This window comes from Hemiscyllium ocellatum, chromosome 14 (genome assembly GCF_020745735.1).
Source record: "Hemiscyllium ocellatum isolate sHemOce1 chromosome 14, sHemOce1.pat.X.cur, whole genome shotgun sequence".
Classification (NCBI taxonomy): Eukaryota; Metazoa; Chordata; class Chondrichthyes; order Orectolobiformes; family Hemiscylliidae; genus Hemiscyllium; species Hemiscyllium ocellatum.
This window is the reverse complement of record NC_083414.1, coordinates 8,840,761-8,866,465: the sequence shown is the minus strand read 5'-3', so window position 1 is coordinate 8,866,465 and position 25,705 is coordinate 8,840,761. Positions and strand designations below refer to the sequence as shown.

Below are 25,705 nucleotides of genomic sequence, written 5' to 3'. Positions count from 1 at the left end.
CTCCCCCTCCCCTCCCAGCCCACTCAATATCCTCTCCCTCCCCCTCCCCTCCCAGCCCACTCAATATCCTCTCCCTCCTGCCATCTGTCAATTCCTCCTCCTTCTCTCATTCCCTCAACTCACTCCCAATTCCTTTCCATCTCTCTCTCATGTCTTCCCAGCTCTGTCACTTCTCGCTCTCATTCACTCCTTCTTTTTCTCTCTCATCTCTCCTCTGTATCCCAGTTTCTTCCTCCCTTCTCTCAATCTCTCCTCCTGCTCAATTCCCTCTTTTCCTCCACTCCCTCGCCCCTTAGTCCCTCCCCTCCCTCCCTCAAACCCCCCAAAGAGTCCCTAGCCTCCCATTCCCCAAACCCCTCCCTCCCTCAGTACCTACTCTCCCTCCCCACCTCAAACCCCTTCCTCCTCCCAAGTCCCTAACCTCCCACACCCCCAAACCCCTCCCTCCTCACATCAAACCCCACCCTCCTCCCCCAACCGAGTCCCTAACCTCCCACACCCCCAAGTCCTTCCCTCAGTCCCTACCCTCTTTCCCCTCAAACCACATCCACCCTCCCCTGCAAACCCCATCCACCTTTTCCCCCTCAAACCCCAACCTCCCTCCCCCCTCAAACTTCACCACCCATCCTCTCTCCTGAATTTGTCGTCAAGTTCCAGAAGGAACTGGTGGTTAGTTGACTTCCTCAGGAAGAGGTGGACACACTGGCTGGTGTTGTGGGGCTGGGTCACTTGCTCAGAGACGGCTCCATGTCCTGTAGCTTTAGAGCTGTTCAAATGGGCAGGAATCCATTGGGTGGCAGTGTGCTGTGACACCCACTTGGTCACTATGATCTCTTTCCCATGTAGTCTCTCCCTCCTCACTCAATGTCCTCTCCACACCACCCCCCCAACCTCATCTCCTCCCTCTTCTGTCTCTCATTCCCCTCCCCCCTCCATTCCCAGGATTCTGACGGGCGATAGAGAAATGCATTCTGCTCTTACCTCCTCTTTCTCACAGGTCTGTGGGAAGTAGATGAAATAAGGCTGTTTCTCACCATTTTGCCTCTGCCACTCGTAGAAGCCATCAGCCAGCACCACACAGCGCTGTCCCTTCATGAAGGGGTCCTGCTGAAACACAGCCCACAATGGGTTACAGGGATTTTACACCCAACGCTATATAGCCAGCTTCAGACCACCCCAGAAATTTTTTTTTTCCCATCCACAGGACGTTGTGTCGTTGGCTACAGCAGCATTTATTACCCATTCCTAATTGCCAAAAGGGAAATTAAGAGCCGACCACATTGCTGGAGTCACATGTAGGCCAGACCAGGTTAAGATGGCAGATTCCTTCCCTAAAGGACATTGGTGACTCAGTTTTTCAAACAATTGACAATGGATTCATGATCATCATGAGATTCCTAATTCCAAATACCACCATTTGCCATGGCTGGGTTCGAATTTGGGCCCCTGTTACCCGGATCTCTGGATTAATCTCTCCTGCTGGTGTTAAGGATTTAAATGGAGAGGAATTTGTTAAATGTGTACAAGAAAACTTTCTGATTCAGTGTGTGGATGTACCTACTATAGAAGGTGCAAAACTTGACCGATTCTTGGGAAATAAGGCAGGGCAGGTGACTGAGGTGTCAGTGGGTGAGCACTTTGGGGCCAGCGACCAGAATTCTATTCATTTTAAAAGCGTGATGGTAAAGGATAGACCAGATCTAAAAGTTGAAGTTCTAAATTGGAGAAAGGCCAACTTTGACGGTATTAGGCAAGAACTTTCCAAAAGACGGAAGTGGGAAGGGCTCTTAACTGAAACATTGATTTTTCCTGCTCCTCGGATGCTGCCTGACCTGCTGTGCTTTTCCAGGAAGAACATTCAAAAGCTGATTGGGGGCAGATAAAGGGACGGCTGGAAAATGAGAAGCCTTCAGAAATGAGATAACGAAAGTCCAGAGAAAGTATATTCCTGTCAGGTGAAAGGAAAGGCTGGTAGGTATAGGGAATGCTGGATGACTAAAACAAATTGAGAATTTGGTTAAGAAAACGAAGGAAGCATATGTCAGGTATAGACAGGATAGATCGAGTGAATCCTTAGAAGAGTATAAAGGCAGTCGGAGTATACTTAAGAGGGAAATCAGAAGGGCAAAACGGGGACATGAGATAGCTTTAGCAGATAGTGTTAAGGAGAATTCAAAGGATTTTTACAAATACATCAAGGACAAAAGGGTAACTAAGGAGTGAATACAGCCTCTCAAAAATCAGCAAGCAGCCTTTGTATGAAGCTGCAGGAGATGGGGAGATGCTAAAGGAGTATTTTGCATCAGTGTTTACTGTGGAAAAGGACATGGAGGATATAGAAATGTCGGGAAATAGATGGTGACATCTTGAAAAATGTCCGTAATACAGAGAAGGAAGTGCTGGATGTCTTGAAATGCATAAAAGTGGAAAAATCCCCAGGACCTGATCAGGAGTACCCGAGAACTCTGTGGGAAGCTAGAGAAGTGATTGCTGGGTCTCTTGCTGAGATATTTGTATCATCGATAGTCACAGGTGAGGTGCTGGAAGACTGGAGGTTGGCTAACGTGGTGCCACTGTTTAAGAAGGGTAGTCAGGATAAGCCAGGGAAGTATAGACCAGTGAGCCTGACCTCGGTGGTGGGCAAGTGTCAGAGGGAATCCTGAGGGACAGGACATAGATGTATTTGGAAAGGCAAGGACTGATTCAGGATAGTCAACATGGCTTTGTATATGGGAAATCATGTCTGACAAACTTAATTGAGTATTTTGAAGAAGTAACAAAGAGGATTGATGAGAGCAGAGTGGTAGATGTGATCTATATGGACTTAAGTAAGGCGTTCGACAAGCTTCCCCATGGGAGACTGGTTAGCAAGGTTAGATCTCATGGAATACAGGGAGAACTAGCCATTTGGATATAGAACTGGCTCAAAGGTAGAAGACAGAGGGTGGTGGTGAAGGGTCATTTTTCAGGTTGAGTGGTACTGGAAGAGCACAGCAGTTCAGGCAGCATCCGAGGAGCAGGAAAATCGACGTTTCAGGCAAAAGCCCTTCATCAGGAATTTAGGCAGAGAGCCTGAAGGGTGGAGAGATAAGTGAGAGGAGGGTGGGGGTGGGGAGAAAGTAGCAGAGAGTACAATAGGTGAGTGGAGGAGGGGATGAAGGTGATAGGTCAGGGAGGAGGGTGGAGTGGATAGGTGGAAATGAAGATAGGCAGGTAGGACAGGTCATGGGGATAGTGCTGAGCTGGAAGTTTGGAACTAGGGTGAGGTGGGGGGAAGGGGAAATGAGGAAACTGTTGAAGTCCACATTTTTGCCCTGGGGCTGACATCTTCCACCTCGGAACACTTCAACCCCAGGGCATCAATGTGGACTTCAACAGTTTCCTCATTTCCCCTTCCCCCATCTCACCCCAGTTCTAAACTTCCAGCTCAGCACTGTCCCCATGACTTGCCCTACCTATCTTCATTTCCACCTATCCACTCCACCCTCCTCCCTGACCTATCACCTTCATCCCCTCCTCCACTCACCTATTGTACTCTATGCTATTTTCTCCCCACCCCCACCCTCCTCTCATTTATCTCTCCACCCTTCAGGCTCACTGCCTTTATTCCTGATGAAGGGCTTTTGCCCGAAACATCGATTTTACTGCTCCTCGGATGCTGCCTGAACTGCTGTGCTCTTCTAGCACCACTAATCCAGAATCTGGTTTCCAGTATCTGCAGTCATTATTTTTACCTTACAGGGTTGTTTTTCAGACTGGAGGCCTGTGACCAGTGGAGTGCCACAAGGATCGGCGCTGGGTCCACTACTTTTAACCATTTATACAAATGATTTGGATCTGAGCACAAGAGGTATAGTTAGTAAGTTTGCAGATGACACCAAAATTGGAGGTGTAGTGGACAGTGAAGAGGGTGACCTCAGATTACAACGGGATCTTGATCAGATGGGACAATTTCATTCAGAGAAATGTGAAGTGCTGCAATTTGGGAAAGCAAATCTTAGCAGGGCTTGTACACTTAATGGTAAGGTCCTAGGGAGTATTGCTGAACAAAGAGATCTTGGAGTGCAGGTTCATAGCTCTTTGAAAGTGGAGTCACAGGTAGATAGGATAGTGAAGGCGGCATTTGGTATGCTTTTCTTTATTGGTCAGAGTATTGAGTACAGGCGTTGGGAGGTCATGTTGTGGCTGCACAGAACATTAGTTAGGCCACTGTTGGAATATTGTGTACAATTCTGGTCTCCTCCTATCGGAAAGATGTTGTCAAACTTGAAAGGGTTCAGAAAAGATTTACAAGGATGCTGCCAGGGTTGGAGGATTTGAGCTATAGGGAGAGGCTGAACAGGCTGGGGCTGTTGTCCCTGGAGCGTCGGAGGCTGAGGGGTGACGTTATTAGATTAGATTAGATTACTTACAGTGTGGAAACAGGCCCTTCGGCCCAACAAGTCACACTGACCCGCCGAAGCGCAACCCACCCATACCCCTACATTTACCCCTTACCTAACACTACGGGCAATTTAGCATGGCCAATTCACCTGACCCGCACATCTTTGGACTGTGGGAGGAAACCGGAGCACCCGGAGGAAACCCACGCAGACACGGGGAGAACGTGCAAACTCCACACAGTCAGTCGCGGTTTATAAAATCATGATGGACATGGATAGGATAAATAGATAAATTTCCCTGGGGTGGGGGAGTCCAGAACTAGAGGGTATAGGTTTAGGGTGAGATGGGACAGATCTAAAAGAAACCTCGGGGCAACGTTTTCACGCAAAGGGTGGTATGTGTATGGAATGAGCTGCCAGAGGAAGTGGAGGAGGCTGGTACAAATACAGCATTTAAAAGGCATTTGGTTGGGTATATGAATAAGAAGGGTTTGGAGGGATATGGGCAAAGTGGTGGCAGGTGGAACTAGATTGGGTTGGGATATCTGGTCGGTATGGGTGAGTTAGACTCAAGGGTCTGTTTCTGTGCTGTATATCTCCATGGCTCTCTGCTCCTGAGATGCTGCCTGACCGACTGTGCTTTTCCAGCACCATTAATCGAGACTCTGATTTCCAGCACTGCACTCCTCAGCTCTGGATTAATAGTCTAGTGTGAATACCACTGGGCTGTTGTCTCCCCTTAAAATGCTTAACTTTTGGAATTGTGCAAGGAGGCCCTTCAGCCAATCATGTCTATGCTGGCACTCCAAATGAGCGATTCCCTCAGTAATTGCCTCCTCCCTTCTACCCACAACCCCATACATTCCTACTTTTCAGAGAACCATCTATCTTCTCTTTTTCGATGTTTCACATGAATCTATCTCCACCTGGGCGAGTAATCCAGAGCCCCAGATTAATATTCTGTGGAATTGGGTTTGATTCCCACATGGGCAGACGGTGAAATTTGTGTTCAATAAAATCTAAGAAGCTAGGCCAACAGGGACCATGTAACCATTGACAATTGTCGACAAAACAATTGGTCCTTTCCATAACGTTAGGAGAGGAAACCCTTACCTGGTCTGGCCTCCATGTGACTCCATACCAACAGCAAAGGGATTGATTCTAAACTCTCTTCCTGACAGCCAGGGATGTATAATAAATGCTGACCTCATTAGCAACGCCCACATCTCCCAAGATCAGCTCCTTCCCTTCTGCAATCAGATTTACAAACGGACCTCACATACATTAGAGTTGATCTTTCTCTGTACCTTCTCTGTAGCTGTAACACTATATTCTGCGTTGTGTTCCATTACCCTGATGTATTCATGTAAGGTATGATTTGTCTGGTTAACACGTAAAACAATACTTTTCACTGTATCACAGTACATGTGACTGTAATAAATCAAACCAAATATGGGCGGCATGGTGGTTAGCACTGCTGCCTTACAGCGCCAGAGACCCGGGTTCAATTCCCGTCTCAGGTGACTCACTGTGTGGAGTTTGCACATTCTCCCCGTGTCTGCCTGGGTTTCCTCCCACAATCCAAAGATGTGCAGGTCAGGTGAATTGGCCATGCTAAATTGCCCGTAGTGTTAGGTGAAGAGGTAAATGTAGGGGAATGGGTGGGTCGCTCTTCGATGGGTCGGTGTGGACTTGGGCTGAAGGGCCTGTTTCCACACTGTAAGTAATCTAAAGTAATCTAATAATATTGAATTAGAATCTGCCAAGATTCAAATCCACATCCCCAGAATTTGACAGATTTATCAAATTTGATTTCTTTTCATATTTGATGGTGTTAAAATCTCTGAAATATTAACTGACAGTTAGACTTGCCAAACCCTGATTGGTGCGGACTGAGGAGATGGTATCCAAGGCCAACTTTACCAACTCCCAAAAATTCCAGAGAGGGGGATATCGGACCTTAGACAATTACCGAATAACAGTGGGGTGGAGAAACACAGAAAACAGGAGGCCATTCAGCCCTTCAAGCCTGCTGCGCCATTCAATAGGATCATAGCTGAATAGCCAACTCAGCAATTCCATTCCATATCCTTTGAATCTAAGAACATTTTTCTAATATTCACTTATGGGATGAGGGCGGCACTGGCTAGGCCAGCGTTTACTGCCCATCCGTAATTGCCCAATTCAGAGCCAACCACATTGCTGTGGGTCTGGAGTCACATGTAGGCCAGACCAGGTAAGGATGGCAGTTTCCTTCCCTAAAGGACATTAGGAAACCAGATGACTTTTTTCAGACAATTGCCAATGGTTTTATGGTCATCATTAGAAGCTTAATTCCAGATTGTTAATGAATTCAAATTCTACCATTTGCCGTGGCAGGATTTGAACCCAGGTCCCCAGAACATTACGTGGGTTTCTGGACTAACGGTCCAGCAATAATACCATCGGCTCCACTGCCTTCTACATCTATAACCTTCTTGAAAACTCCTGCTTGAATGGAAGGATAAGCAAGATCCGTCTCGATCACTATGCACTGTGCTTTACTGGCTGATAAGGATGTGGAGCTCAATACCATGAGGGACAATCGAGGAGAACAGCATAGATGTATCTCAGGGAGGCTGGATAAATACAAGGGAGGGGTCGATGAGATGATGTGTGCAGTATTAGCACCAAGATCACATGTTCCTCTACCATGTGCAAGTGTAAAAGTGGTATGACACCACGATGTTGATTTAGAGGGCTATGTCACCAGATTAGTCATCTAGGGGCACAAGCTAATTATTTTTTATTCATTTATGGGATATGGTCATCACTGGCTGAGTCAGCATTTATTTCAATGGGTATTTATTGCTCATTCCGAATTGTCCAGACTGCAGTGAAGAGTCAACCATATTGCTGCGGATCTGAAGTCACACAATGGCACATTTCCTTCCCAAAGCACATCATGGGAAGCTGGCAGAGTTCAGGATTCAATTAATAAGTCCGGAATTGTAAGCCAATGGAGACCATTAAAACGTGAATTGACTGATGTAACAACTCAACTGGTTAACTAATAGTCATAGAGTCATACAGCACGGAAACAGACCCTTCGGCCCAACCAGTCCATGCCAACCACAATCCCCCATGGCCTATTTCCATCCAAGTCTTTCCTATTCATGAATTTCTTTTGAACATTGTAACTGTAGCTGCATCTACCACGTCCTCTGGATGTTCATTCCACATCCAAATCACCCTCTGTGTAAAAAAAAGTTGCCCCTCATGTTCCTCTTAAATCTTTCTCCTCTCACCATAAAATATGGCAGCTAGTTTTGACCTCTCCACTCCAGGGAGAGCCTCAATCCGTGCCCACGATTTTATAAACCTCAACAAGGTCACCCCTCAACCTTCTACGCTCCAGTGAAAAAGGGCCCAGTATTTCCAGTCTATTTAATAGCTCAAGCCCTCCATTCCCAGCACCATCGTGAATGTTTTCTGAAGACTCTGCAGCTTAATAATATCCTTCCTATAACAGGATGACCAGAACTGCGCACAGAAGAGGCCTCACCAAACGTTCTGTACAATCTCAGCATGACCGTCCTGACTCCTATACTCAAAAAGGTCTGAGCAATGACTGCAAGCGTGCTAAACGTCTTCTTAACCACCCTGTCTACATGTGAATTATGCACCTGAACCACCACCAGATGAAGGAGCTGCGCTCCGAAAGCTAGTGCGCTTCCAAATCAACCTGTTGTGGGATTTTTTACTTTATACGCGAACCTGTCGGTCTCTCTGTTCTACAACACTACCCAGGGCTGCAGCATTAATTGTACAATTCCTATCATTGTTTGTTTCACCAAAATACAATACCTCATATTTATCCAAAGTAAACTCCACCTGCCACTCCTCAGCCCATTGACCCAATTGATGAAGATGCCATTGCAGTCTTAGGTCACCTTCTTCACCCTCCACTACAGCACCAATTAAGGAAAGTTGCTGATAGGGCCTTCACTAACGCCCTCTCGAAGCCGGACGTTAGCACGTGCTGCCGTCCTGATGGTCTGCGTATTGATCACAGAATCAACATGTGGTTCCCAACGTTACTACCAGACACAGTCCTCGGAGACCCACACACCCGGGAAGAAAATTAGAGAGGATACCGATCTTCAGGTTACTGCTGCCACTCGTCAAAGGATCGAGAACAAGAGGGCAGAGGTTTATAGCGACCTGCAAAAGCAACAATGGGGATGTGAGAATAATCTTTCTCACAGTGAGTAGTTAGGGTTCTGGAATGCGCTTCCTGTGAATGCGGTGGAGGGCACGTTTGATTGAAGCGTTCAAGGGCTTTATTACTTGGATGGAAATGGTGTGCAAAGGAATGCGCGTAAAGCAGGAAATTAGCAATGGTGATGATGCTCGATTGGAGTACCAGAGCAGGTATGATGGACCGAATGACCACCTCCTGTGCTAGTAACATGGTTGACTCTTAAATGCACAAAATGGTGAAGTAAGCCGTTTTACTTCCAGAGTATTTAGGGTCGGGGAATAAATGTCGGTACAGCCCAATGACATCCACGCTTCAGGGAAGATCGGGGTAGAATGCTTTGGTAGGGGTAGGGGGATGTAATCAGAGTGCTTCGTGAAGATCGAACCTTGTACGAGTTCTTGTGCAGCATCCCGTCACTGCGGCAGTTACTGGTGTTGTACAGCATTTTGGAAGGATCGCTCTCTCTGAACCAGGAGGGAATAAGACCCCACCGCATGGCCGCTAGGAGCTGCTCAGTACTGTCTGCATCCTGTCAACACAAACAGAAAGACAAATCAGTCAACCAACACCAAAAACAAATATAGATATACTCCACAACCACCTGATGAAGGAGCAGTACTCCAGAGAATAGTGCTTCTGAATAAACCTGTCGCACGAGAACCTGGTGTTGTGATTTTTTTTTAAACTTTGTACACCCCAGTCCAACACCTGCACCTCCAAATCAAATATAGATATGACCGTTCCCGCTCGACCTTATGCTCAGTCCCTGTCCCACGGCAATTCCTGTTGGAAAAATAGTCAAAACATGAACACAGTGATTACATTTAGCTGCAATGTCCCAGCAGCTACACTCCAAACATGCAATTTAAATGGGATACATGCTGCAGTGCAGCCTGCACTGGTACAGCTGTGGTGTAGCAGTAACTGTGGTCAGGAGGGCCAGGCTAACGTTCTGGAAGGAGCAAGTTCAACTCCCACCACGGCACCTGGTGTTATTTACATTCAATGATAAATTGTTAGCATTAAACTAGTCTCAGTGATGGCGACGATGAAACTACCATTGTTAGTCTTAAAGAAACCCCATCTGGTTTCATCTACATCCTGTGGGAAAGGAAATCTGCCCCATTTGTGATTCCAGATTCCCAGCATTTTAAAAAATGAATTAACGAGACGTGGGCGGTGCTGGCTAGGCCACCGTTTATTGTCCATCTCTCGTTGCCCAGAGGGCAGTTAAGAGCAAAGCACATTGCCATGAGTCTGGACTCATGTGGCTCAGTGGTTAACACTGCAGCCTCACAGCACCAGGGTCCCAGGTTCGATTCCAGCCTCAGGCCACTGTGGAGTTTGCACATTCTCCCTGTGTCTGTGTGGGTTTCCTCCCACTAATCAAAGATGTGCGGGTCAGGTGAATTGACCACGCTAAATTGCCCATAGTGTTAGGTGCATTAGTCAGAAGGAAATGGGTCTGGGTGGGTCACTCTTCGGAGGGTCGGTGTGGACTGGTTGGGCCAAAGGCCTGTTTCCACACTGTAGGGAATCTAATCTAATCATATAGACCAGACCAGGGAAGGGCAGCAGATTTCCTACACAGAGATTTGGTAGTCCTAGCTCAAGATCATTTTCAGGTTAACACACAAGTTCAGCTGGCAGCTATGAAGGCAAATGCAATGTTAGCATTCACTTTGACAGGGCTAGAATACAAGAGCAGGGATGTACTGCTGAGTATGTTTGATTTCTTCTATATTTATTCCGGACTTCCAGCATCTGCAGTATGTTAATAGGTGATCTAGCCCCATTTGCCTGTGTTTCGCATGTGTCGTTCGAAAACTTTCCTATTCATATACCCATCCAAATGCCTTGTTGTCATTGTACCTCTACTTCCTCGGGCAGCTCATTCCATCACACATCACCCTCTGTATGAAAAACAAACCCCTTTAGGTCCCTTTTAAGTCCTTTCCCTCTCACCTTAAAGCTTTACCCTCGAGTTTTAGACTCCCCTACCCTAAGGAAAAGACCTTGGCTATCCATCTGATTTATGACCCCCATGATTTTATAAATCACTGATGCTCCAGGGCGAAAGTTCCCAGCCTTTCCTTATAACTCAAACCCTCCAGAGTCCGTGACAGCTTTGTAAGCTTTTCTGCACTCTTTGTACTTTAGCAATAGCTTTTCTATAGCAAACACAAGTTGTACACAGTATTCCAAAAGTGGCCTCACCAACATCTTGTACAGTTGTCACATGACACCTCAACTCCTATATTCAGTGCTCTGATCAATGACGGGAACAGTCTCTTTTTCCCTTAAAACAACAAAGTCAAACCAAACAGAACTGAATTGATTCCTCTGCCTACATTAACCCTGGCTAATTGAAGGCTTCCCAGCAATCGTCCTCAACATGAGCCTTCACAACTTTCTACCTGACAAACCGCTCCCAGCCAATGTTACTACTGGACAAGTCAGATCCCAGCATGAAATCCAGCTTATCATTAAACCAAGAAACTGCAACTACAGAAATTCTGAAAACAACACACAGAATGCGCAGGGGAAGCTCAGCAGCATCAGTGAAGCAGAAACAGCGAGTTTCTTCAGCACTTTTTCTCTGTTTGTTTTACAAGGCCTTGAGTGACTTTTTTCTTCATAATTTAATCTAACAGTCCTTCACTGTAACATAAACACATTCGGCTGCAGAACTGGCTTTTACAATAAAACAGAACTTTATCACAAAAGATGTTTTTAAAAAAATAAATCAAACTATCTGAAAATTTCAAAAACACACAGCTAAAGCAAAATCCCAATTACTTCCCAACACTGTCACTTTACAGTTAACAAAATCCATAGATTATCTTCTTCCCTATCCAATCTACAGGCTTGACTTAATTTTTTTTTCAGTTTCTGATTTGAGAAGCCCATTGTCGTTAACAGATACACAGCCAAGAGCTTAGACTTTCTCTGCAGTGAAATAACCAAACACCTCTGGTCTGGACATTTCACAAGTTAGACTCTTTCACTGAGGTTCTGGATTAGTGGTGCTGGAAGAGCACAGCAGTTCAGGCAGCATCCCAAGGAGCAGGGAAATCACTGAGGTAACTTATTCCCTTCACTGCTCTGAACAATCTCATTTTGTTGGAGAGACTATACTTGCTTCTGACCCCAGTCAGGTCACATTTAAACAACACCTGAAAGCATTCAAGCCGAATCATTTTTTAAAAGGTTGCTCATCCTGTACTCCGCTCCTCGGATGCTGCCTGACCTGATGCACTTTTCCAGCACCACTTTAATCTAGACTCTACATCCTTTACAGTGCTTGAGCTCATAGCTTTATGTTTTCACTCTCCTTTCTTAAACCGCCCCTTGATATAAACAAACTTCCATTAACATTCCAAGTGTTCTTGAAGTCATTTGGGTGGCACAGTGGTTCGCACTGCTGCATCACAGCACCAGAGACCGGGTTCAATTCCCACCTCAGGGGACTGTGTGGAGTTTGCACATTCTCGTGTTTGCGTGGGTTTCCTCCGGCTACTCCGGTTTCCTCCCACAGTCCAAAAATGTGCAGGTTAGGTGAATTGGCCATGCTAAATTACCCGTAGTGTGAGATGAAGGGGTAAATGTAGGTGAATGGGTCTGGGTGGGTTGCGCTTCGGCGGGTTGGTGTGGACTTGTTGGGCTGAAGGGCCTGTTTCCACACTGAGTATTCTAATCTAATCTAATCATGCGATCTCTGACACATAGCCGATCATGGTTCCCTGAAAGGCTGACCCAGTTAATATTAAACCACTTGACAGAAAAAAAAGCAGCCGCAGGTTTGAAATCTAAATGTGCAAAAATCAGTGGTGGAGGCTGGTACAATTACATCATTTAAAAGGCATCTGGATAGGTGGATGAACAGGAAGGGTTGAGGGATATGGGCCAAATGCTGGTAAATGGGAATAGATTAATTTAGGATATCTGGTCAGACGATGGGAGGAAACCCACGCAGACACAAGGAGAATGTGCAAACGCCACACAGACACTAGCCTGAGGCTGGAATCGAATCAAAGTCCCTGGTACTGCGAGGCAGCAGCGCCAACCACTGAGCCACCGATCTTTAACATACTCAGCTTCTTTGGCCAACAGTTGTAGCAAACTTCAAGATTCACAACCTTCTCAGTAAAGAAAATAAAATTCTTCTCATCTCAGGGGTGAAGCATCATTCCCCTTATTTTAAATTGCACCGCCTGGTTTTAGACTTCTCCACCAATGGAACAGTTTCATTGGGTTTCCTCTGAGTGTACAGTTTCCTCCCACAGACAAAAATGTGCAGGTTAGCTGGACTGGCGGTGCTTAAACATTTCACCTCCATCTACCCCTCTCAGTATTTTAAAACGAAGGTAGTTTTACTGCTGAGACTAGCTCTGCATACCAGGAGAAAGTGAGGACTGCAGATGCTGGAGATCAGAGTTGAGAGTGTGGTGCTGGAAAAGCACAGCAGGTCAGGCAGCATCTGAGGAGCAGGAGAATCAACATTTCGGGCATAAGCCCTTCATTAAGAATAATGCCCGAAACATCGATTCTCCTGCCCCTCAGATGCTGCCTGACCTGCTGTGCTTCTCCAGCCCCACACTCTCGACTCTAACTCTGCATGCTCCAGATTTATCAATTTAATGTAGCTGTCATGGTGGGGTTTGAACACATGTTCTCAGTTTGGGCTGCTGAATTAAAGTGACTTTCCCTCTACACCATGGCATTGAAAAGCAAAGTTATCTGAACTATAAGATGCATAAAAAGGAACAAGATAAACCCAGGAGGGGAATTACTTTGTGGAAGTGCTTTCTGGACACCAGCACCGGGCAGTGGGAATGTGGGCTTTTGTTGAACGAAGGCTTGTACTTATTGTTGTCCCCATCTCTCCAGTCTGGGTCCCTCCTCCTCCCTCGCCCATCTCGATAGGCACAGGCACGTCTGATCTGCTCAGCCGCCAGCGAGCATGCAGTACGCCCACACATCGCTGTGAGATGGTCTCGGTACAAATCCTTCGATGTTACACCTGCAAAAGAGACGATAACACAGTGAAGGTAGTAGTTGTGGTTAAGGCTATGGATTAGAAATCCATTAGGGTTATCCCATTGAATGTATGAATTCTGCCAACTATGATCTCCAGCGCTATCACTTTTTGGTGGCACACTAGTTAGCACTGGTGCCTCACAGCGCCAGGGACCCGGGTTCGATTCCAGCCTCGTGTGACTGTCTGTGTGGAGTTTGCACATTCTCCCAGTGTCTGCGTGGGTGTCCTCTGGGTGCTCCAGTTTCCTCCCACACTTAAAGCGATGTGTAGGTCAGGTGGATTTGCCATGGGAAATTGTCACATCGTAAAGAAGGATGTGCAGGTTAAGTGGATTAGCCATGGGATATGCAGGGATAGGGCAGGGTGCTCTTTGGATAGTCAGTGTGGACTCAATGGGCCAAGTGGCCTGCTTCCACACTAGCGATGCTATGATTCTTTAAACAGTGTTCAGCTCATGTAATGGCAGAGGGTGAGTGGGGATTTCAGACTCATCTCAAAAATTCAAACCTTCTCATAACGTTATCTTGAGCCCTGTGCGACTACTGGCTGATAACCCAGTTATATCCATCGAACAGCCTCCCCACCCCAATGAACCTTCCAGGAACAAACAATTGAGGGAAGGTTCACTCCGATCAAGATGCTGAGAGCATTCTGACTGGAAAAGGAGATTATGCGGTTTCTTGATTCCCCCTGACCAGAGAGTCCAGAACCAAGGGTCAGAGACTAGCAATACTGGGTAAGCCATGTAGGATTGAGATGAGGAGAAATATCTTCATCCAGTGAGGGGGCTGGCTGTGCAAGTCTCTGCCACAGATAGTGGTTAAGGCCAAAACATTGATTGTTTTCAAGGAAGAGTTAGATATAGTTTTCTTGGAATGGCAAATTTGGAAGGGGGGAAAGAAAAAGATATTAATGTTCTAAACAAAATTCAGAGAAAATTACAAAAAGGCAAATGATTTAGTAATCAGTGAGAAACTTTCCCACACCTTTTCCAACCAGGAAAACACCCTGAAAAATGACAAGACTGGACAGTTTGTATTGATGGACTTTCTTTAATCCTCCATGCCATTAACCACACACCATCCCATTCCCCCCATTGTCTCTCTACCCATCACTTGTACATGAGTTTGGGTAGCTCAGTTGGCTGGATGGCTGGTTTGTGATACACAGCGATTCTAAAAGAGTAGGTTCAATTCCTGCACCCAGGTTACCATGTAATACACAACTTCTCAAACTCCTACCTCATCTGAGGAAGTGGTCCTCAGTTTAAACCACCAACAGCTGTCTCTCTGTAATGAGAGACTGGTCTAAGGCTTGGTAGGAATATGGGAACTTTTCTCTGTACATAAACGTAGGGACACGGTAGTGGTGCAACGATAATGTCATTGGATTAGTATTGCAGGGACATGGGTTGGACTGGCACATAGCGAAAACTGAAGTCAATAAAACAAAATCTGGAATTACAGGACGACCTAATGGTGATCTCTGTTGTTGCTGTAAAATCCCACTTTGTTCACTAATGCCCTTCAGTGAAAGAAATCTCTCCTTACCCGCTGCGACCCACAGTAACGTGGCTGATGCTGAACTTCCCCCCGGAATTGGTCCAACAAGCCAATTAGGGACGGGCAGTAAAAACAGGCCCAGACACCAATGCCCACATCCTACGAACAATTTTAAAAAAAAACCTTATAAAGAGGACCAGAATAAAACTGACAGCAGACAAAACTATGGGCCGAGTTTGTGCAAGTGGACCTATTGTGGGTAGTAATATATTTTTGATAGTACAAAGGTGATGGAACAAAGAGCCTTTTCTGCACTGTGAAAGACGCAGCAGAAATGTTTTTTTAACATAGCGAGAAAGGCAGCTAAGATGGTGAAGAAGAGATCATACGTGAGACATTGGATTGTGTTGAGGAACGTTAATGACTGACCATGCAGCCAGACCAACTGCAAGTCACTGGATGATCTTCAAACAGTTGGAATTATTTCCTCTTGGTTAAGAGTCCATTTACAACCTAATGCCCTAACGGTGTCTTGCAGTGCTTCAACACTCACAGGACCTCCATAGGAAAGACGTTGTGGAACTTGAAAGGTGTGCAGAAAAAGCTTACAAGGATGTTGCTGGGACTGGAGGGCTTGAGCTACAGGGAGAGGCTGAACAGGCTGGAGCATCAGAGGCTGAGGGGTTACCTTATAGGGATTAATAAAATCAAGACGGGCATGGATTGGGTGGAGAGCAAAGGTCTTTTTCCCAGGGTAGGGGAGTCTAAAACTAGAGGACATAAGTTTAGGGTGAGAGGGAGACCCAAAGAGCAAATTTTTCACACAGAGGGTGGTGTGTGTATGGAATGAGCTGCCAGAGGGAGTGGTGGAAGCTGATACAATAACAGCATTTAAAAAGCATGTCTAGGAAGGGTTTAGAGGGATGTGGGCCAAGTGCTGGCAAATGGGACTAGGTCAGATTGGGATATCTGGTTGGTGCAGACGAGTTGAACTGAAGGGATCGTTTCTGTGTTGTATGACTCTACAATTCTGCATTCCCCAACTCCTGTCCTCTCCAATCCTTCCCTCAACTGGTGTCAATAAAACCTTCAACAGTGTAGGCCGTGAGGCCTGGATTTCCCACCCTAAACTTGCCCTTCCTCTCCATCACACGCACTGTCCACCTTTAAAAGCCTGCTTAAGGTCTACTTCATTGAATCAATCTTTTGGGCACCTGGTCAGCATCCCACATTCGGGTTCTCTGAAATTTTTCTTTTGTCTGATTTTGCTCCAGGGAAGAAACTGGTGATTTTCCACTATGTTAAAGACATTATACAAATGCAAACTCTTCCTTTAAACTGGTTGAACTACCATTTTCCTCTTGCTTTTGAGTCAGTAAATTGCATAGTTTTAGCTAGTTAAAACACACCAGCGTGGCATACATATCTAAAGTGGCTGTCCTATTAAAAGGCAGATAAAAGATGCATCATTCTGTCATCTTCAGTCAGATTGGAACAATTCAATAACGTCCTGATCTCTGTCCGATGGGAGGGGGCCTATTAAACACTCCCACCAGCGTTTTCTGACCAGAGATCTCTCCAGCCATTAGTGATTCCAGTTCCTGACCTCCGAGCAGAGATCCTTCCTCATGTCCTTCTGCCATGCTTTACTCTCACGGCTACCCCTCTTCCTGTGTCATTTCGTCCATCTTTTTAGAATACTGTATAACCTGGAAGATTCATTTTCCATCTTGCGTCACCTTGAAACTATGTCTCAGTAATGGTGTTTAAATATAAATCTCTCAATATTTATGTCACAGAATTTGTAGAAGATGGCCATTTAGATTAGACTAGATTAGATTACTTATCAGTGTGGAAACAGGCCCTTCAGCCCAACAAGTTCACACTGACCCGCTGAAGCACAACCAACCCAGACCCATTCCTACATTTCCCCTTTCACCTAACACTACGGGCAATTTAGCACGGCCAATTCACCTGACCTGCACATTTTGGGATTGCGGGAGGAAACCGGAGCACCCAGAGGAAACCCACGCAGACAATGTGCAAACTCCACACAGTTAGTCGCCTGAGGCAGGAATTGAACCTGGGACCCTGGCGCTGTAAGGCAGCAGTGTTAACCACTGAGCCTCCGCGCTACCCTGGCCTGTTGCAACTGCACAGAATCTATTATCTAATGCTAGTCTCTTCCCTATATCCCTGCACACCATTTCCATTCAAATAGCTATCCAATACACCTCGAGTGCCTTAGTTGAAACTGTCTCTGCCACATTTCCAGGTGGTGCATTCCACACACTAATTATTTGCTGGGTGAGAAAGCTTTATCGCACACTACTCTCGCTCAACTTGCACATTACTTTAAATCTATGCCCGTTTTTCTAACTGTGAACAGCTTCTCCCAATCTCCTCAGTCCAGTCCACTGATGATTTTAAAAACCTGTTAAATATCCTTCACTCCAGGAGAACAGTCATGACTCGACAACCAAGCTCAATGTCACCTCTTTGTGCTGGTATCCAATGCCCCTGGTAATAAAGCCAAGAACACTGTATGCTTTATTACATGTTGCTTCCACCTGCCTTGCCACCTTCAATAATCTGCACACATACATCCCCAGGCCCCTCAGTCCCTGCACCTCCTTCGGAATGGTACTCCCGCTTTAAGGACGCTAGAACCAGAAGCAGGAGTAGGCTGTCCAGCCCCTTGAGCTTGTTCCACCATTCAATAGGATCATGGCTGATCTACTCATGGCCTATGCTCCACCCACCTGCCCTCTCACCATATCCCTTAATTCCTTTACTCCATCTTTGGTCTTAAAAATATTCAATGAGGTGAATTTTCTGACGTATTTCAGTGCCCTTCCTGGCAAAGTGCATCACCTCACAATTCGCTGCATGCAATCTTATCTGCCCATTCCGCCAACTTCAGAGACTTTGAGAACCACACTGTTCTTCTCACAATTTACCATTCTCCCGAGATTTGTGTAACCAGGAAAGCTCAACAACATCTCTACTTTCTCAGGAGGATACAGAAATTCACTCTTAGCAATTTTCATGCACCAGAGAAAGCATCCTATCCAGATGCACCACAGCAACTGTTCTTCCGAGGACTACAAGACAACACGCAGATATGTGAACACAGCCCAGGCTATCACACAAACCAGCCTTCCATCCACTGACTCAGTGTACACTTCCCGCTACCTCGGGGAAGCTACCCACATCAAAGCCCCCTCTCACCCTGGTATGACTCTCATCCACCCTCCTCCGCCAGGCAGAAGATACAAAAGTTTGAATACAAACGGATTTAAGAACAACTTCCTCCTCAGTTATCAGACTTTAGAACTGGTCTCTCAAAGGTTATTCTGATCTCTCTGCAGCTGTAACACTGTATTCTGCACTCAGTACCATACAAAGTGCGCCAGGGGAGTGGAACAATCTGCCTGTACAGCACACAAAACAACACTTTTCATTGTATCTCGGTACTTGACAAGTACCAATCAATAATCTCTAACATCACTGGAATGCCAGTCCAACTGAGCAGCACTGTTTTCTTCACTCCCTCCCTACAAGGTACTGGTATCATTACCCCATTTACAGTAACCCCACTGTCCTCAAACCACTCTTTGGACTGTGTGTTTAAACTCTCCACCCTCCTTGATCCCATCCATAGTCATTGGTGACTAGGGGAACAATCTGGAATGATAGACAGTGACTCAGTACCACTGCCTCACAGCGCCAGAGACCCAGGTTCGATTCCACCCTCAGGCAACCATGTGTGGAATCTGCACATTGTTCCTGTGCCTTCGGGTGCTCCGAATTCCTCCCACAGTCCAAAGATGTGCCAGTTAGGTGGGCTCCCCATGGGGAAAGCAGGGTTACAGGGATGGATTAGATTAGATTACTTACAGTGTGGAAACAGGCCCTTCGGCCCAACAAGTCCACACCGACCCGCCGAAGCACAACCCACCCATACCCCTACATATACCCCTTACCTAACACTACGGGCAATTTAGCATGGCCAATTCACCTGACCCGCACATCTTTGGACTGTGGGAGGAAACCGGAGCACCCGGAGGAAACCCACGCAGACACGGGGAGAACGTGCAAACTCCACACAGTCGCCTGAGGCGGGAATTGAACCCAGGTCCCTGGCGCTGTGAGGCAGCAGTGCTAACCACTGTGCCACCGTGCCGCCTTGGGATAAGTGGATTAGGGTCAGCATGGACTCAATGGGATGAATGGCCTCCTTCCACACCGTAGGGATTCTATGATTACTTTTTAAATGTCCTACCGTTGGATATGGGCCCTAATTCTTCAAACTCTCTCAACTAGAACCAAGAATGATGTTCTGCCATGTCTTTGGTTCCCGCCTGGTCCACCATAATGGATTCTCTGTGTTGATAACCAGAGGGAGTGAGGGTAAATGGTAGGAGGTTCACAGTGGGATTCGAAGGGACGCTGTATCACCCAGACAGTGCCTGAAGCTCACTGCCCATAAGGTTACTGCAAACCTAAACTCCTGTAACATGTAAATAATTGGGTACATACCTGGAATTGCTGGAAACTACCAGGCTACAGAGCAGGAACTGGAAAGGGGAATATGACTGGATGAAGAGCTGTTGACTGCACAGGCTGAATGGCCCCTTTCTGAATTCCTAGCTTCTATGAGAAGTTTTTTTTTGACATGAAGTAGGCGGATTTCGGCCGTTAGAAAACACACCTACAGAAGTGCTGAGCTACACAGCTGTGGAATGTTCTAGCTGTGATTTCCGGACTCTGCACCACAGAGACAGTTGGTGTAAACCATGTGGGGATAGGGCTGCAATATTTGACCTCAGTGCCTTTCTTATTTGGAGGAAGAGGTGTCCACTCCTGGTTCTCCTAAATGAATCCAGATAGATGTACGCACATTGGGTGAGAACAGGATGGGGTTTGGCAATGACAGTGAAGGTTATAACAACAAATGCATGGCAAATTATTTTGAGCATCTGAGTTCATTGCACGAATCGCTACCTACAGTAGAGGGGAAATCCTGCAACAAATGTAATGACAGCAGTCAGAACGAAACTAGCAATTTACAAATTATTTTGTGCAACACCAGAGATGATTATTTGTTAAAACACTGATTACTCAGTGCAGTTACTTGGTGATTTTCTTTAAAGGAGAACATATTTCTAATAGCTTAAATGCACACAAAGGACTATTTAACATTCCCAAAAATGTGGGACAGACAGTGGTTGCAACTTTACATCAAGTTGCATGCTTTCTTTGTGTGTCATAACCAAACTCACTCAACAGCTCGTGTCTCGAGGCTGGGTCAAACAAATACCAACAATTTTTCAATAATGACAAACGTTAAGGGGGAAAAAAAACTACCTTTTGAAAAATCAATGGCTCCTCAGTCCCTCTTCAAATACAAATTATTGATAAGTGAATTAAAAATGAAAGTCAAAATATATAAATCACCAATCCTTCATAAAAATGAAAAATTATTTATGTAGCCCATTTACTACCAATATGACAGCTCAAGGCCACTCACAGGAACAAAATATGACAGAGCTACATTAGGAGAGGTGATCAAATGTTTAGAGAGAGTGTCAAGACTCAAAAAGGGGGAGAAAGGTGGGAAAGAAACCCAAACTACAAGTCATCAAAAAAAAACTACAGGTGCTGGAAATCTGAAACAAAGAAAAACAGAAATTGCTGAAGCAGCTCAGCATCTGTGGAGAGAAAAAAACTGCATTGTTTCAAGTCCAGCTCTACTTTCTCTCCACAGATGCTGCCACTCCTTCTGAGTTTCTCCAGCAATTTCTGTTGTTTATAACTTAACAAGTCAGCTCCTTTTTCAGATCTAGATCAGAGCACCTTAAGGTTTTTCATCCACCCCTCACTGGTAGATACCTCCTAAACTAATCATAACAAAGCTCAGCATTCCTGGCTCAGGGGGGCAAGAGAGCTGGGGTTTCACAGTGTGGCATGAGTGACCCTAGGCAGGTCTCTGAGAGAGCCTCTCACAGACTCCCCCTCGCTGCCCTTTAGGTGGCCATTTGTCTGACACAGAGATACATCAGTAAATATAGGGTCAAAACTTTTAAAAGTCAGGGAGGCAGATTCAAAATGAGGAGAGTTGGGGAGGGGCATGGGGAAGTTGGAAAGAAATCCAGTGCTGTGATCTTGAACGTTCCTCCACATAGCTCAGGGCCACTTAACGCTTTCCCTGCCTTCCCCTCAGCGCTGAACACCTACTGAAGATAACAGGGATGGACAAGGACCTAGGCCAGGAGGGCGCCAGGCCAAGCCGGCAGGAAGGCAATCTCCCCGAGGGAGCCTTCTCCTTCTCTCTCTCTCTCCTGAGCCACACGTTCCTAGCCGCCACCTTTGACCTTTACCTGGCCATTTGGATACATGATTGGATACAATACCGAATTGTTACATTCTCAACGCTGACGCACCTCAGCGCGCGCCGCCGTCACATTGTATCCCAGCTCGCACCACCCGCTCTTGGAAGGGCGGGGACTGGCCAAACGTCATGACGCTCGGAACCCCGCCCCTTAAGGGCATGGCTCCGCCCAGCCGCCATGCTGTTGAGGGCTGGCCCTATTGGCCACTAGAGGCTGGGAATGGGCCCCATCACTCCCTCAGGGACATCCCCACCCCAGGCCCTCTGCATTTCCCTTCTCCCCCATCCTCTTCCACTTGAAATCACATGACACCAGGTTATAGTCCAACAGGTTTATTTGAAAACACACCAGCTTTCGGAGCATTGCTCCTTTGTCAGGTGCTCCGAAATCTTGTGTCATTTCAAATAAACCTGTTGGATTATAAGCTGGTGTCGTGTGAGTTATGACTTTGTCCATCCCAGTCCAACACCGGCACCTCCACACCCAGGAAGAGAGAAGCAAGAAGAGCTGACAAATGAATTTAATGGGGTGGAGGTGCCGGTGTGGGACTGGGATGGACAAGGTCAGAAGTCACACTACACCGGGTTATAGTCCAACAGGCTTCTTTGAAATCACAAGCTTTTGGATCACAGCCAGATTCACCTGAGGAAGCTGGTTGGAGAATCCCTGCAGCTGAAAATGTGTTGCTGGAAAAGCGTAGCAGGTCAGGCAGCATCCAAGGAGCAGGAGATTTGACATTTCGGGCATAAGCCCTTCTTCATTTTCAGCTCTGATCTCCAGGATCTGCAGTCCTCACTTTCTCCTCTGAGAATCCCTGCAGTGTGGAAAGAAACCATTTGGCCCAACACAAACCCACCAAAGGGTATCCTACCAGACACATTCCTCCCGAATACTATGGGTAACTTAGCATGGCCAGTTCACGCTAACCTGCACATCTTTAGACTGTGGGAGAAAACCAACACAGATAAAGGGAGAATGTGCAAACTCCACACACACACACACACACACACACACATGGTTGAAGCCAGGTCCCTGGTGCTGTGAGGCAGCTGTGCTAACCAATGAGCCACCATGTGATATCAAGTAAACCAGTTGGACTATAACCTAGTGTCGTGTGACTTCTGACATTGACTCTTCCTCAGTGGTCACCATGGCGCAGAAATAATAAATACTGGAGATCGCTGCGGGTCAGACAGCATCCATGGAGAGAGAGGAAGCTAACCTTTCAAATCGAGATCATGGCACAGACCATTTGGCCTGTTGTCATTGTGCTGGCCTTCCCAATTCTATCGGTGGCATTTCCACATGGAATAAAATTTACTCAAGAACCCCACAAAGAGAAGGAGAATTTGACCAAGAAATTAAATCAATGAAACGAACACGTAAAGACTTAAGAAAAGAGTGAAGCCGGTGATGTCCACATCCCCAAAGGAATAAAACCAAATACAGATCGCTCTGCTATAACGCGCGTTTCGTCGACGCAAATTTGCTGTAATACGATTGACGAATTGGGGACGCAGTTTCGAAAGTGCAAACTTTTAAAACCTGTGCTGGCTGCAACGCAATTACATCGCTAACAATTTATACACTGTTTCTAAAGCGCGATTTTTCTATAACACAGGGTTGCACAAGAACACAACCATCACGTTACAGAACTGACTGTAGCCGTCTAATTCTCTTTTGAGTGTCTGAATTGAACATGCTTCCACTGAACTTTGTGACCCATGACTGGCTGTGTGAAAACAGTTTTTCTTCTCTCAGTTATTATTTAACTAATTGCTATAAATCTGTTAACTCCCATTCTCAATCCTTCCACAAGTGGAATCATTTTCTCCCTATCTACTCCATGCAGACCACTCATGATTTTGAACACTTCTGCTCAGGAGTAAAATCCCAGCTTGTTTAATAAGCAAAACGCCTCATCACTGGACCGTTCTTGTAAGCCATTTCTGCACTTACTTCAATGCCTTTCATTCATCATAAACTGTGGTGCCCATCCCTGGTTCATGTCTGTACTTCATCTGACTGTTATCAGGCAGCATCTGTTTCTTTCTCTCTCTCTCTCTCTCTGTCTCTCTTTCTCCCTCCCTCATTGAGTCATAGAGATGTACAGTATGGAAACAGACCATTCGGTCCAACCCGTCCATGCCGACCAGATATCCCAACCCAATCTAGTCCCACCTGCCAGCACCTGGCCCATATCCCTCCAAACCCTTCTTATTCATATACCCATCCAAATGCCTCTTAAATGTTGCACCACATCCTCTGGCAGCTCATTCCATACATGTACCACCCTCTTTGTGAAAAGGTTGCCCCTTAGGTCTCTTTTATTTCTTTCCCCTCTCACCCTAAACCTATGCCCTCTACTTCTGGACTCCCTGACCCCATGGAAAAGACTTTGCCTATTTATCCTATCCATGCCCCTCATAATTTTGTAAACCTCTATAAGGTCACCCCTCAGCCTCCGACGTTCCAGGGAAAACAGCCCCAGCCTGTTCAGCCTCTCCCTGTAGCTCAGATCCTCCAACCCTGTCAACATCCTTGTAAATCTTTTCTGAACCCTTTCAAGTTTCACAATATCTTTCTGATAGGAAGGAGACCAGAATTGCACACAATATTCCGACAGTGGCCTAACCAATGTCCTGTACAGCTGCAACATGACCTCCCAACTCCTTTATTCAATACTCTGACCAATAAAGGAAACAAACGCCTTCTTCACTATCCTATCTACCTGCGACTCCACTTTCAAGGAGCTATGAGCCTGCACTCCAAAGTCTCTTTGTTCAGCAACACTCCCTAGGACCTTACCATTAAGTGTATAAGTCCTGCTAAGATTTGTTTTCCCAAAATGCAGCATCTCGCATTTATCTGAATTAAACTCCATCTGCCACTTCTCAGCCCATTGGCCCATCTGGTCCAGATCCTGTTGTAATCTGAGGTAACCCTCTTCGCTGTCCACTACACCTCCAATTTTGGTATCATCAGCAAACTTACTAACTGTACCTCTTATACTCGCATCCAAATCATTTATGTAAATGACAAACAGTAGAGGGCCCAGCACTGATCCTTGTGGCACTCCACTGGTCACAGGCCTCCAGTCTGAAAAACAACCCTCCACCACCATCCTCTGTCTTCTACCTTTGAGCCAGTTCTGTATCCATATGGCTAGTTCTCCCTGTATTCCATGAGATCTAACCTTGCTAATCAATCTCCCATAGGGAACTTTGTCGAACGCCTTTCCCTCCCTCTCTCTCTCTCTCTCTCTCTCTATGTCTCTTTCTCCATCTCTCTCTCTCTCTCTCTCTCTCTCTGCCAAAATACTTTCTTGAGGCCCACTCCTGTAGCCAAGCTCTTGGTCTCCTCATTTAATCTCTAGATAAAGAATTTTTTTTATTTACAGTTAGCGAAACTGTACAGTTAGCAAAACTGCTATCAAAAAGAGTTAATCTGCACTTTCATTTCAGTGATTTCATTTCCCGGTCAATTTCTCCTCGCCTTTGTATGTTTCTATTTAAGATTTGTCGACACTCAAGGAAATCTTTTTAAGACTTTCATTGAATATTTCTGAAACCTTATCGAGAAAACTTCAGAAGCAGCTTGCTGACTGAAAAAATTATTCAAAGGCTCCGTCTACAGCACCTTCTCAGGAAAAGGGTTCCAGAGACTCAGTGCATTTGGTGAGGAAAAAAACACCTCCTCTCTCTCTATCTTAAATGGGCAATGCCTTATTTTAAACTACGACCCTCAGTTCCAGAAACTAAGCACAAAGGGAGGGACATAATCACCAAAATAGAGGTTGTTTGTTCCTATTCATTTGCTAAAGTGATTCAATGTCTTTGAAAGTTACGAGCAAATCACTGCAGATGTTGGAATTTGTACTGGAAATGCTGGAGATCACAGTGGGTCAGGCAGCATTAGCAGAGAGAGAGCTAACACTTCAAGTCTCGATGACTCTTCATCTGATGAAGAATCATGAAGATTCTAAATGTTAGCTTGCTCTCTCTTCATGGACGCTGTCTGACCCGCTGTGATTTCCAGCATTTGTTGTTTTCCAATTTTGAAAGTAGACTCGGATTCTAGGACAGAAGTATCATACCTGATAGGGAAAAGTGAGGACTGCTGATGCTGGAGATCAGAGTCAA

The 25,705-nt window shown here is 45.9% G+C and overlaps 1 protein-coding gene across 5 annotated transcripts in view; it reads right to left on the bottom strand.

The window, feature by feature from the left end:
• The window catches only part of hmces (5-hydroxymethylcytosine binding, ES cell specific), a 34,832-nt gene extending 13,132 nt beyond the window's left edge, over nucleotides 1-21,700 (bottom strand). Inside the window, exons 1-4 of one of the 5 annotated variants that reach the window (XM_060835343.1) lie at nucleotides 21,615-21,700; nucleotides 13,419-13,648; nucleotides 9,011-9,154; nucleotides 982-1,104 (exon numbers count right to left, since the gene is read on the bottom strand). In XM_060835343.1, coding sequence (XP_060691326.1) covers nucleotides 982-1,104; nucleotides 9,011-9,154; nucleotides 13,419-13,607 — 456 coding nt within the window. In that variant the 5' untranslated portion in view covers nucleotides 13,608-13,648; nucleotides 21,615-21,700. Of the gene's footprint in view, nucleotides 1-981; nucleotides 1,105-9,010; nucleotides 9,155-13,418; nucleotides 13,649-15,216; nucleotides 15,318-21,408; nucleotides 21,515-21,551 lie in introns of those variants that run through there. The other 4 variants (XM_060835344.1, XM_060835342.1, XM_060835345.1 and 1 more) reach the window with 4 other exon arrangements.
• Between the last annotated feature and the right edge of the window lie 4,005 nt (nucleotides 21,701-25,705).